This window comes from Lagenorhynchus albirostris, chromosome 4, assembly GCF_949774975.1.
Source record: "Lagenorhynchus albirostris chromosome 4, mLagAlb1.1, whole genome shotgun sequence".
In the NCBI taxonomy this organism is placed as follows: Eukaryota; Metazoa; Chordata; class Mammalia; order Artiodactyla; family Delphinidae; genus Lagenorhynchus; species Lagenorhynchus albirostris.
Window position 1 is genome coordinate 36,499,314 of NC_083098.1, and position 13,908 is coordinate 36,513,221.

The 13,908-nt window shown below is 42.3% G+C and overlaps 1 protein-coding gene across 9 annotated transcripts in view; it reads right to left on the reverse strand.

The window, feature by feature from the left end:
* The window catches only part of AFF1 (ALF transcription elongation factor 1), a 206,640-nt gene that overhangs the window by 78,720 nt on the left and 114,012 nt on the right, over positions 1–13,908 (reverse strand). For 6 of the 9 annotated variants that reach the window (XM_060147853.1, XM_060147849.1, XM_060147852.1 and 3 more), the window contains 2 exons: positions 12,098–12,221; positions 10,396–11,316 (listed from right to left, as the gene is read on the reverse strand). In XM_060147853.1, coding sequence (XP_060003836.1) covers positions 10,396–11,316; positions 12,098–12,221 — 1,045 coding nt within the window. Of the gene's footprint in view, positions 1–10,395; positions 11,317–11,717; positions 11,759–12,097; positions 12,222–13,908 lie in introns of those variants that run through there. The other 3 variants (XM_060147848.1, XM_060147851.1, XM_060147854.1) reach the window with 2 other exon arrangements.

The following is a 13,908-nucleotide window of genomic DNA, read 5'->3' on the forward strand; positions in this document are numbered from 1 at the left end:
GAGGCAGTAAAGTATTTCCGAGAGCATAAGCTTTTATAAAATGAAATATTTACACCAGGGGTTGCCAAACTATGGGAAAGCTGCTCTTCAGGGGTGAGCAGGATGCCCCTGTGCCATCAGGCAGGGATGGGAAGGGCGGTCGGTGGCTCCTCACCTTGGCAAACCAGTTTTTAAAAGTTCAACAACCCCCAAGCAAATGCTTTCTTTCCCTAGGCTCTTCATTTGTCTAACACTTGAAAATCAAATGTTTAGGGCTTTATTCACCTAGAACATCGTAACTGGGCATTCGTGATCCCTTTGATCTGATCCCACCCACATGCTCAAGGGTACTCCAATACACGGGAGCCTGTTTCGGGTCTTCCTGTCTCCTCAGCAACTCTACCTGCTCATTTTGATAGCCCTACCTTGTTCCTTAAAGCCCAGCTCAAATTTTAACTCTAATCACTCCTACCACCACCTACTGAGCTCTTCCTATGTACCCAGTACTGTTTTAAGCACTTCATATGGATGACTCTGCATCCAGCAGCCCCACAGAAGGATAAACTGACAACACAGTGAGGTCAAGTTCCTTTGCCTCTACCAGATCTCCTTGAACCAAAGGCCCAGCTACCCCTACTAAATCTTGCACCGTTTCTTGCCTCTATGTCTTTTCTCTCAATCCTTTAGCCTGGAATGCATTTTCGTCAATACCCAACCAAAGTGCTTCCAAAGTCAACTCTAAAAAAAAATGAAAGGCAATATAATGTAGGTGTCATAGTTAAGGGCATGGATTGGAGCCAAACTACTTGGATATGGATTCCAGATCCAGCACTTAAGGCCTGGGTAAACTTGAACAAATGAATCTTTCTGCACCTCTGTAAATCTCTCAGTAAAACAGCCACAGTAACAGTGCTTACCACCTGGGATGGCTGTGAGGATTAAGTTGATTCACATAAAGCATTTGGAACAGTTCCTATCACAAAGTGCACTAGAGAACAGTGTGAGCATTATATGACTATAAATAGTAGTTCCATATTACCTTTTCATACTGATTATACTTTGTATTTTTTACACTATGTAATAAATGTACTGTCAAGTGTCTTTCTCTCCTATCAGCTCCCCTCTGTATCTAGTGGGTGTTCAAATATTGTTGACCAAAATGGCAGAAACCTAGAATGCAAAAAGTGAATCCTTCTATGACTAAATTTTTCCTGACAGGAAATATTTTTTTTAACATTTTGTAAGAATGTCCAGATTATTTGGTAATAGGAAAAAAAATTTTTTTCCCCAAATTAACATGTTCTCAGGCATGAGGAGAAAAAAATGTTGGAAGTAACATACACTCTAATTATAGCATGAAATTCTATTAAAAATTTCTTCTCTAAAATGCAATAGCAAACGTTTGCTTTGGGGTAGAATATTTAAAAAATTGAGCTGCAAGGAAAAGAATCCATAAAGCCTGAGCTGGTAAGAATGAGTACGGGGACTCTGAATAGCACAGAATATTTACTTTCCTTTCTTAATTCATACAGTGCAGTTCAAAGCTTCGATCTTGCCCAATATGAATTTTCGGAGTTCTATTTTTTGTAAATTGGAACAAAAAAACCCTAAGGTGATTTATCTGAGGGACAGAGCTAGAAATAGGACCTCTAATTACTTAAATACTAAGGCCCCTAGATTAAAACATTAAACCTCAAAACCTTTCAGCCAAAGGGATTAAGGAGATTAGAATGGGCTTGACAAATTACCACAGGGTTAGGGGGATGGAAAAAAGCAGAGAAAAAGTAGGCCAAGCTTAAATAGGGAATAAAATGAAGTTCAAGAGAAATCTAATGGTGTGTGTGGACCCTGAACATCTGGCAGGGGGGAAAAATGGTCGACCTAGGGCTTTCAACAGTTAAAAAAGGAACAATATCAATGTAAAACTAACTGCTTAGAAAGTTCTTAGAAAATGTGAACACGCCACAGAGTTAACCTTGGAAAATGATTTTCAAATAGATCTTGGCAAATGGAGAGGAGAAATGCATGGCCAAAAACAAACAAACAAAAAAACAAACTTGTTATGATAACATGAACCAGAATCCTCTCTTAAAAAGAATTCGGCTGAAATATCTCATGCATATTGGCCACCCCCACCAAAACAGCCCAAATCAAAACCACTAACTCAGTCGCCAGCAGGACTCCCCTTGGAATATCTGGTTTTCTGTCCCTGAAGATTATCAGTTGGCTGAGAATAAAACACAATTAATCTAGAGAGGAGCTAAAATGACTCGGGTGGCACATGAGAGCCTGGGAGAGCGCACAGCCTGGAAAGATTCTGAAGCGGTGAATGTCTCCATTCTGGCAGAGGCACAGCATGAGGGACCCAGGGGGGATCCAATAACCCTCCACAAACATCTCAAGTGTGAAAACAACAAGGAGGAACAGGAATTTCTTATCCTGGTACCAAATGTACTTCTGGCGTTTTGAGAAGGAATGGAAAGTAAAACGTACAAGGAAAACAACTCCAATTAATACCACCCAAAAAGATGTTCCAGGTTCGATCGCAGGCTTTCTTCTTGCTTCTATAAACAATTCTGTTCTCTGCACTAACCCATTTCCAGCAATTTCTGGAGCTCTTCCAAAAATATTTTGCCTATATTACTTAAAATGTTTCCTTCAGAGTTTAAAGTGTTTCTTCAAACTCAAAAAAAACTCGCCAGGATCAGGAAATTAAAGGTGGCAGCATCTACTCTGCTCTAGCTGGTGAAACTGAAAATCTGATTTTTCACCAGAATTCTCCAGTTTGTAAATATTGGCTCAGAGGGAGGACAAAAAAAAAAAGAAAGAAAAAGAAAAAAGAAAGACACATTATACAGGCAAAACAAAATAGTCTGCAGGTCCAGTCTAGCCCTCAGGCTGCCTGCAACTTCTGCTCTAAAACTTCTGTCAGTCATTTGCCACTATTTTTAAACTTCTATATTTAGATATTTTGGGGTCTAAAATTTAGCCATCCTCCAAGCAGATACAGGTTATTGCTATTCATTATTTCTTGTAGATAGGACGTATTCTGCCCAGACACTCAACATCGTTAGGGAACTGTGCACACAGAAAACCTTGCTATCATTTTCCCAACAAACATTTAAGTCACATAGGTCTGCCCAAGTTACCTGAGCTCTAGCTCATGGAATCTAACTTAAATTTCCAATAAAGAACTACTGCAATAAAAACATTTTTAGAAAACTGAGTGAAGAAGCTAGATAAGGCTGTATCAGAATCTTACATTCCCCATGAGCTTGAAAATGTTGGGGACCCAAAGAAGAAAAAAAAAAAAACATGAGCTGTAGAGGAAGAGTGTATGTAGTTCCGGGGGCCCTATTCTCTTATTTCTTCCCTGAGGCTTCTCTCACGTCCTGCTCAGGACAAGTAGTCCCATCAATTCAGGTGATCATTTTGTCTGAGGGCCCACAAGGGAGACTCCAGAACCAGTGGGAAGGGAGCCCTTCTCTAACTCCTTGTGGCCTGTTATCAGCTCTTCTGGAACAGTTTCATTTCCAGGCTCTAGAAGAAACCTCATGAGAATCAGCTACAGGTACTTGAGCCCACCTGTATACTTGCTGAATCAATCTCCTACGATGGGACCTGGGAATTTTTATTTTTAACCATTTGTATTTTTATCAGGCTTCCCCCAGGTGATTCAGACTTGCCACCAAGTTTCAGAATGAATGCACAGAATGAATGCACAAATTCCATTTGACCTACAGTACTGGGTTTAGAACCCAAGAAAACTTATAATGGTCTCTGTATATCATGTGGCATAAACCACTGGCATATACTTTCCCTCTGCTTGGAATACTGATGCTGTTTAACTTCTAACACACCTACTGTAGTCTGAATATTTATGTGTCCCCAAAATTCAGACCGAAAACCTAACCCAAAGGTGATGATAGTAAGAGGTGGGGGCCTTTGGGAGATGTTTAAGTCATGAGGGTAGAGCACTCACTAATGGGATTAATGCCTTATAAAAGAAGTTCCAGAGAGAAAGTCCTAGCCCCTCCCACCATGTAAGGACACAGCAGGAAGGCACCGGCTGGGAACTCTGAAGAGAGTCCTCACGAGAACATGACCATACTGGTGCCTTGATCTTGGACATCCAGCCTCCAGAACTGTGAGAAATAAATTTCTGTTGCTTACAAGCTACGCAGTCTGTGGTACTTTGTTATAGCAGTCCGAATGGACTCAGACAACCCCTCACATTTTTCACTTCTACTCACCATTCAGGTCTCACTCAATACTTCCCCAGAGAATTCTTCCCTAAGCTCCTACATTCTAAGCCACAACACCCCTTTATTAATCTTATAATAGTTTATAGATTCCTTTATAGAACTTGCCAAAGTTCTTACACATTGATCTGAGTGGTTACTTAAACAGAGTCAGTTTCTAACTAGATAATTAAGGTCCAAGAGGACTGGAATCATCTGGGGTTTCCCCGCCATTGTAACCACCCCCCATCCCCAGCATTAGGCCTGCCATACAGTAGGTACTCTAAAAATTTTAGTTAAAAGTTGCTGAACTGATGATATATATGGGAGAGAGGGAGCTTAACTATATTTTGAGTGACTCATCAGCAGGATATACACCACCGACACACCGAAAGTGCACCTCTTGAAGGGTTAGATCATTTCATAATGGAGAACTTCCTCGTTTCAGGATTTAAGATAAGAAAGCTAAATAAGAAAGTAGGAAAGATTGTTTGCATACATGAATGCAAAGTGAATCACTATCACAGTTTTCCACTGTGGATTACTTCACTCTATTAGGCTGGCAGTTTATTGAAAACGGAAGGCATAATTTAAGAGTTGCCGTGAGTCAAAGTAGTCCAACAATGAATTCACAGCTGCAGGTGACACCTGAGTCTTGGAAATTAGGTGGAAGGATTTGGTATCAGAAAATGTTCCCAAATGATGTCATGAGAGGCCACAAGGAAAAGAGCAATTGCTCTGCAGAAATCAGAAAGCATCAGGACTGAAAGCCAGATTTCTCTGGAGGGCAATGGAGTAGGGCCATATAAGGAAGTAGAAGCAGTAGCAAATTTAAATTGACGGTAAATTCTGCTAGGATCCAGTGACTTATTTGCTTAAATTAAGGTAATTGTATTATTTACACGTACACTTCAAACCCTAAGTGAAAAAACAGAAACCTATAACTTCCCCTAATTTATAAGCAGATTCTCAAGTTTTCAAGATGATCTTCAATTTCTGTTTCTGAAGACCCAGCAGGACCCCATTTCTTCCCGCTCCTGCCCTTGCCACAGGTAAAGCTAAGCCAGGGAGGGCCTGGTTTAGGGCCTTCTCAGCTACATCTGCCTGGTCCCAAAGCTTTAAATACCCACCACAGGCAAACACAGCCCAAATTTATTATTCCCAGTATTAAGATGAGATTTCTTTTGTGTTATGATTTCTACTCATCTTGTGTGAAACTTACAGGATTTAAGCTATGTTAAGTAGTTCAAAATGGAGTCCCAGTGGCCAATGTGAACTTCTGTATTAGTTGTTTTGAAAAGTCTACCATAGGACTATGAATGTCTTAGAGTAAGACCATTACACCCACTGATAAACTCCTTAAAATGAGCCCACTGAGCTGAGCAACTGAAGGTTCTTCCCTGGAGGACCCAATTTCCCCCTGCTGAGAGCTGTTCCACGTGGGCACTGCTGGAGGCTCTGTCCAAGCAGAGGGCTACTTCGCACTCAAGCTTGTCCCGAGACCACTGCTGGACCGAGACGGTTGCTAGACAGACCGCTGCTTGTGCTGAGACACCCCCTTCCCGGACTTCTCCTTGGAGTGGTTTGTTACTCTCTTGCCTATTTTCCTGACTTGACTAACTTGTGCTGTGTGCTAACTGAATGCTGGCTCCATTTCGTTTATCTCCACTCCTGTGATTCTTACCCCACCACAAACATCCAAACATCATTTTCCCTGGGCTGATCTACTACTGATGACTGCCAACTTGTCATGTCTACCTGGATATATAACAGCATCTCAAACTTAGTATGTGATCCATCCAGAGCATCCTGGTTTTCCCTCTAAACCTGTTCCACCCAGGTCAGCTCCATCTCAGGAGCAGGTATCATCCCACCATCCACACCTTTCCAGTAGGACCTTCCTTAATGCCTCACTTTCCCTCGCACCTCAGGCCCACTCCCACCTCCAGTCAATCACAAAGCCCTATTACTCCCCTGCCCAATATATTTGGAATCTATCCACTTCTCACCATGTCCACTGCTATTATCCTACGCCAAGCCATCGTCATTTCCCACCCCCTAGCTGGCCTCCCTACTTCTGCCACCCTTGCCCCTCCAAGCCATTCTCCCCCCAGGAGCCAGAATGTTTTTTTTCAGAAAGAGAAAGTAGATATATCACTCCCATGCTCAAGATCCTCCTATGGTCTCCATACATACTTAACAAGCAGAGGTAGAAAGATCACAGAACTGAGAATTCTAACTCTGGCTCTGCTACTAACTAAACTGTAGCAAAATTAAGTGACCTCACCTTTCTAGGCTTTATTTACAACATGAAAGGGCTGTAGGTTTACCCTTAAAATTCTAATATTCTAAATCCAGTATACAATTTAATATGCCCACCTCAACTTAATCCATTTCTCCCTTTCAGTAAAATGCCTATCTGCCTCTAAGCACATCCACTCCAGTCCAGGGTCCACACTCAGGAACGCTCACACAGAGATGCCTTGGTTTTCCTCTCACTCCCATTTGTTAACTTCCGGTAGAAGGAGCTACAAGGAATCTCAGTCTTCCGTTTGGGCAATTCGGTCTCTGATGTGGCAACTCTACAGCTGGAAGGCATCCATGTGAGATCGTGGAGACCTGGTTATATCCTCAGATGGGTCATTTCAAGATGCTATACATCTTCCAGTTGACACAAAACTAAAACCAACATGCCCAGAGAAAAATCCAGTGCACACTGTGTGCTCTAGCCTCTATTTAGTCAGAATGTTGACCTTTTGATAATTTTTTTCCTGTAGGATTTTAGTAAAGACTAAGTGTTAACAGTGAGCATCACTTATCCCAGAAAGGAATACCATTATTTAGGAGAACCAACTAAAATACACAAACCAAGTGTTTCCCATGAAGTGAAAGGACAGAAAATAGCAAGGAACTCATACGTATGTGGCTTGAGAATAAAAGAGTGCCAGACAGACAAGATGACTTTCCCATCTTGGTCCATTTTTTTAAAATACTGTTTGATGGAAGCAGTGGGGGAGGGGAGCAATGAAACAAACCACAAAACCCACACACTCAGAATGCCAGGAAAGAAAACCTCCTCCGACTTGACTTAGGACAAATTTAGCAAATAAAGGAAAACCACTTAGCTATCCCCATGCCCCTTCCCATGGCTCTACCAACAGCCAACTTCCCCTTCCACCCTGGCATTCTCTATCCTTCTGCCCCAATGCCACAAGCAGCCCAAGATATTGCTACTATTCCGGTTCTATATTCAGAATTTACCTGCTCTGGGGTTAATTCCCCACTTTTGCTGTCCCCCACCTCTATGCTTTCCTTTGACTCACCAGAATATTAAAATCTGACAACTAATAAAAAGCCCGCATGCCACAACTAAAGATCCCACGTGCTACAACTAAGACCCGACACAGCCAAAAAAATATATATACTTTTTTTAATTTGAGATTTTTAAAATCCAATCTACATGGTTTTTTAAAAATGCTTTTTTAAAAATATATTTATTTATTTTATTTATTTATTTTTGGCTGCACTGGGTCTTCGTTGCTGTGCACGGGCTTCTCATTGTGGTGGCTTCTCCTGTTGCGGAGCACGGGCTCTAGAGCGCAGGCTCAGTAGTTGTGGCGCACGGGCTTAGTTGCTCCGTGGCATGTGGGATCTTCCCGGACGAGGGCTTGAACCCATGTCCCCTGCATTGGCAGGCGGATTCTTAACCACTGAGCCACCAGGTAAGCCCCTACATGTTTTTAAAACCTTAAAAAAATAGCCATTTTATTGGGTCTACAAACAGAAAATTAATGGTAAGTCTGTGAAACATGAGATCTTACTAAACCAAATCTAAACGCTCGCCGGAAAGCACCAATATCCCTGTTTCCCAGACTTACTCCCCCTTCATTACAAGTTGTTTGCCCAGAGCCCTCCATCTGCCTGACCCCTCAGCTCCATCCTCCCGTGCCACCAACACCACCCAGGGGCTCCAAGGCAGTTAGCACCACAGCTGCCACTGGCCTCAGAACACTGATTAGAGGCCAGAGGGAGCCATCATGTTAAAATGAAGGTTGACTGCAAACACAGGCCGAAGATGAAATGTTTACATCTACTCAATTGTTGACAGCAGGTCAAGAAAAGCCAAGAAAATCCCATTCTCTTACCACATCTATGAATGATTTTGTTCAACTGTCCACTCAGAAAATATGCAAGGACCATCTAATGTGGTCCTATGTTTGAAATATGTATTAAATCTGAGGAGCTGTAAAACCCTGGAGAAATCTCAACTCACCTTATCTTTTTTTCACCAGGAAAGCAAAAGGTTAACCGGGATCCTCTAACCTAAAAGGTCTACCAGAAAACCTGTTGGCTGAATTTACATGGGTTCACTGTCTTAAGGCTGATGTTTGAAACTTTCTCTATGCACCTAGTAGCAGACAGTTCTCTGATTGTTTCACATGTGTAGGCTGATCTCCACGCTAGACTGTCATCTCTCTGGGGCAGGGACCAGTACTTCCCTGGCATCCCACTCTGTGCTTATACATATGGTTGGGTATTTGGTAGGCAATGCAAATATTTGCTAATTGGTCTTAGAATTGTTTTAAAGCAATTTTTAGTTGCTTAGTTTTCTTTTTAAAGAAAACATGTTAAATTGTCCCCTTACCTTTTTTTTCTTTTTAAACTAGGAAAATATAACAGACCTTATTTGATAAATAAAGAAAATTCCATTAAGTTCTTTCTGAATTATAAGGTAGGCTGACTGACCATAGGAGGTGGGAAGATCTCACTTTATTCTTCTCCACCTTCATTCTGTTCCCTACCCCTACCACCCAACAGAGCACAAAATGTTCAATAAATGGCTCATTGCAGTGAATCTGCATAGCTTACGGGGTTATAGGGATTGTTCTGCCATCTTGGTCATTTCTACCACGTGCTTTACTCCTTTCCAATTTTTCCTCAGCCTCCAAACCAGTCACATTCTGAAGACATCCAGAGACACTCCAGCTCAACAGCTGACTATGGACAGAACCCTAACCTCTTCTAAACCAAAAGCTGACACCACAAAGGAACAGATTTTCCTCCTTCAAGATAAGGGTTATCTTTCCAGCTATGGATCCTGGAATTTTTTTTTTCTTTCTTTTTTTAAACCTTAAGGAATTTTGCCTTCTAGCACTATGTAAAACTGATGTAAAGCTGGTATCTGGGTGCACATACAAGTCTTTGAGGACTGGATATGCAAATTAGAATGTTTATACAATTGATGTAACTCAACCACAGACTTTACCTTAACAGATAAGCGCTAAAATAAATTCACTTCAAACATTTCACTTTGCACTACATATCTGAATTTGAGTAACCGGTGTTAATTTAGAATTTCAGTGATAGAATGTGTGCTCTGATTCTTCTCATTCAAACACCACGTTGCCATTTGTCAAAGGAGCAGAAAAAGGAATTTTTCCTTTGTTTAAAAAGATAAAGTATGTTGTTTACTTGAAAAAGCCACAGTTGAATAACATTCTATATTTGCGACTCTCTCAAATGAGATGTCATCACACCTCCACTCTTCTTTTGTAGGTGGTAAATAAAATATATTAGAACAGAAATTCAGTTTCACAGTTTCTTATAATTTATAGGGGACAAATCTTTAAAAATTAATACTCCTCCAACATTGACCTATTGTTTTCACTTTTTTATGGTTTGGATCTCAGGAAAAACTAACTGGGGCTGAGGAAGTATTAACCAAAAAAAATTTTTTTCTTTACAGTGTCTTTAAAGAAGTCAGTGTTCCCCAAAGCCCCCAAAAATCAAAGACAGCTCAAAACCTTCCTGAAACTCTCATGCTAGAAATGTCCTCTGCCTCAATTGGGTTGTGGGTTGTATAGGTGTATCCATTTTTCAGGTGTATCCATTTTTCAAAACAGAGCAAACTATCCTCTTCCCGTCTCTATATTTTACTGTATGTAAATCATGGCTCAATAAAAAGATTTTTTAACTTTCTACAAATCACATTTCAATATCTGTCATCAGTAATTCACTTCAGACCTGAGTTTCTTGTGAGTCAACAAGATCCTAAAGCCAGAAAGGAATCTTCCTGAACAAAGGCTACTGACACCCCTGCCCCTAAACCTCCAGAAACTTCCACCTCAAATCTTTCTTCACACTGGAATTGCCTCAGATACGAACATCCACTCACCTCGACTGACTGAGAAGGCATTTTCAGCTTAGTGAGCTTGGCTTTGGCAGGCACTTTTAAGTCTGTTTTTTCGAAACTCTGTTGTCGGTAGTCCTCCGGCAGTGGTTTCAGTTCAGGGGACTCACTAGGAGCCTGATCTTGACCATCCATGGGCCGGACATAAGCTGTGGGCTTCTGCTGCATTGCAAGGCTTTTTGAGGGGAGGGGGGGTGGGGGGAAAGTCTGAGAAGGTGGCTGGGGAGGGGCTACCCCAAGGCTGGCAACTGCTACTGAACTGTCTTGAAGGGTCTCTTTATCATGGACCTTTACCGGTAGGTCCTTGGGAGACTTGGCCGGACAGTAGCCTTTATTGTTACTGTTACTGCTGTGAACCTTGTTGCTTCCTTGCGTCCTGGGAAGAGTCTGCTGGTTGGAATGTACAGGTGACAAAGGGGGGACTGGGGAAGGCAAAGAGAACAAAGGAGAAAGCTCCCTCTCTGGAGCTGAGTCTGTCATTGAAGCACAGTGGTCTCCATCAGCCCTGCGGTCACCCTTTTTGTGATGACTAGAGCTGTACCCCTCCTGACCAAGGCGATCTTGGGTCATGTGCTGCGTGTCCGGTGGGCCATAGCTTTTGACATGGAGACCTGGCATTGGTTCCATTCTTGGCTGCGCCATCTTTGGGTTGTGGCTAATGGTACCAATAGGAAGTGGTCCAGAGGCAGGAGTATTAATAGGCTGGTGGTGGACACTAGTGTGGAAGGAGTGAGATGGAATGCTGCTCCCCTTCTCAGGAAATGAGGGGTATCTTGGCTTTCCCAACCTATTTTCAGAAGCATCCAAGCGTTGAGGGTGGGACTTGGTACTAAGGAACTCCTTCACCTCTTCATAGTTTCCCAGCATGTTCTGTATTCGACTGGATAGCTCATCACCTTTTTCTGTCTAAAAAAAGAAAAGACAGCAGAGTTAGATATTGAGGGGGAAAAAGAGGGGGAGGAAAACCATTGTTTAGTAAACCATGTTACATAATGCCATTAGAAAAGAAACACCTCAATTTAATGTGTAACACCGAATTTAACATGCAATTTCGACTCAATTCCCCTGCTGAGAAGCCTGCCACGGACAAATATTACTAAATACAGGAGACGAACATTACAAAAGAAAACCACAAACTTTGGTAATTTTGACTTACCGAGGTTCAGAAGATTTTCATATTTTGTTTTCAAAAACGATCTCTAGGATAAGTTGTCTTATTTTCACAAGTGTGACCCTTGTTCAAACTCACTTTCATCATGAAGTCAAATATGGTGATAAATCAGACTTTCTCATATTCAAGAAATTACCTTGTAGGACTTCCCTGGTGGTGCTGTGGTTAAGAATCCACCTGCCAATGCAGGGGACACGGGTTCCAGCCATGGTCAGGGAAGATCCCACATGCTGCGGAAGCAACTAAGCCCGTGCGCTACAACTACTGAGCCTGTGCTCTAGAGCCCACACGCCACAACTACTGAGCCCGCATGCTGCAACTACTGAAGCCCACGCGCCTAGAGCCCATGCTCCGCAACAAGACAAGCCACTGCAATGAGAAGCCCGCACACCGCAACGAAGAGTAGCCCCTGCTCGCCCCAACTAGAGAAAGCCCGCGCAGCAACGAAGAACCCAATGTAGCCAAAAATAAATAAAATAAATAAATTTTTAAAAAAAAAAGAAAGAAAGAAATTACCTTGTAGGGCTCTCCAAAAAGGGGAATCTTTTCAGAAAATGCCTCTTTCTCTTGGTGAGCTTCCTGGTTGCGTCTTTCCTTCTCTCTAATTCGAAGCAGGTTTCTGTCTTCATTGTACAAGCTGCTTCAGATGCCACAAAAGAACAAAAACAAAGTTTATCAGTATCCAAGCTTTGCTGTGCATACGTACACGTGTGAGGGAGGCAAGGACAGCTCAGGAAGCCTCTATAACAAGGGAGCTGGTTTAAAGAAAACCCAAGTCCCTCGTCCCACTCCTAGATTAAGGCCTCAGTCAGCTGGCCGCGACCCTCCAGCTTCGGGTCCTGGTTCTGGAAAACTAAGCGTTCACTCTGGGCTACTGGCTTCATGGCTCAGGACTGACTCCAAATGGAAGAGTCTTTTATAGTCAGTGGTGGGACTGAGACAAGATTAATGATATTTTTACTTTCGCCTTGCGAAATACAGGGTAGAGGTGGACGCTTTTCATCTGACGGAGTCAGCAGGATGTGAACTTTAAAAAGGCTGTTTTCCTGGATCAGTATTTTATATTTTGGAAGATTAAAATCCAAAGGCTTATTTCATAATTAAAAGATTACCAGGCACCCAAAACAGCATTTACTTTATTCTCAGCCTACTCTACTGGAAGAGTCTTGACATGTAAACCTGAAAAGATAACTTTTATTTCTCATTTCAAATGTCAAGGATGGGAAAATCCAATTTTAGACGTCAGCTCTACCTACTGAGAAACTATAATCTGATTGCACTACTTAAACCACATAAAAATGTATCCTAACTCATCAGCCCCGGCACCAAAGGGGTTAAAAATGCATCTACTGGCAAACAAATCACGAAGCTGGAAACCCAAAAGAGTGCAGTTTTAGCATGCAAACCAAAAGTGGGCTTGCCTTAGGTCAGCAACTCGGGCCACGCCCTCCCAACCCCGACATGTGATATGTAACAATAATGAAAATAAGAACTATTAAGATTTTTGTCCTCATAGACTTGCTTTAGAGTATCTATTGAATCTTTCCCCCCAACATTATGTGAATAAATTGGAAAATATTCAACTGTTTCTCCAAGGCTCTATGTACCTTAGAAATTCTAGCCCTGATGTCAGACACGCTCCCCCACCCCTTTCCCGGCACCTAGGCCCTCTCAGAATTTCTCTGACTTCCTCTGACAAGAGCCTACTTACTGGTCTCCCTGCCTCCACATCTTGTCCCTCTAATTTAGCCTTCTCAAGGAGAGAAATCCGATCTAAGGCTCTGGTTCTCATGTCACCATCCGTATTTTAAAATAATCAGCATTCAATGGCTCTTTGCTACTGCAGAATAAACTCTCAACCCTTGCTTTGGCATTAAAATTCCCCCATAATCTAGCACAGACCTACCCTAGAAATTACCTTCCTGTCTCCCTGCAGGCCTACCATATGCATTCTACCTAACAGTCATGTCCATTCCCCAAACACACCCGGTAAAGGGCAGCCTCTTGCTCTAACCCACCCCCACCCCAGACCCCCCTTTTACTGAAAGATAACCATTCTTCCAGGACCAGTTTACCTACAAAACTCCCTCAAACCACCTCTGTATTTCAGTCATGCCAGACCACTCCCTGCTTCTTGGTGCTATCCTGGACTTCGATGCTTTCAGTCTAATCACACGGAATTTCCTCTCCGTCTCTCTCAACCACATACTCCTATCCCCAATTTTCAGCTACCAGCGAAGATCGGGAGTGATTCCAATTTCACCCACTCTAAAGACTTTCTCAAATCCACCTAACTTAATATACTGATTGGTTCTCTCCCCTTCTCC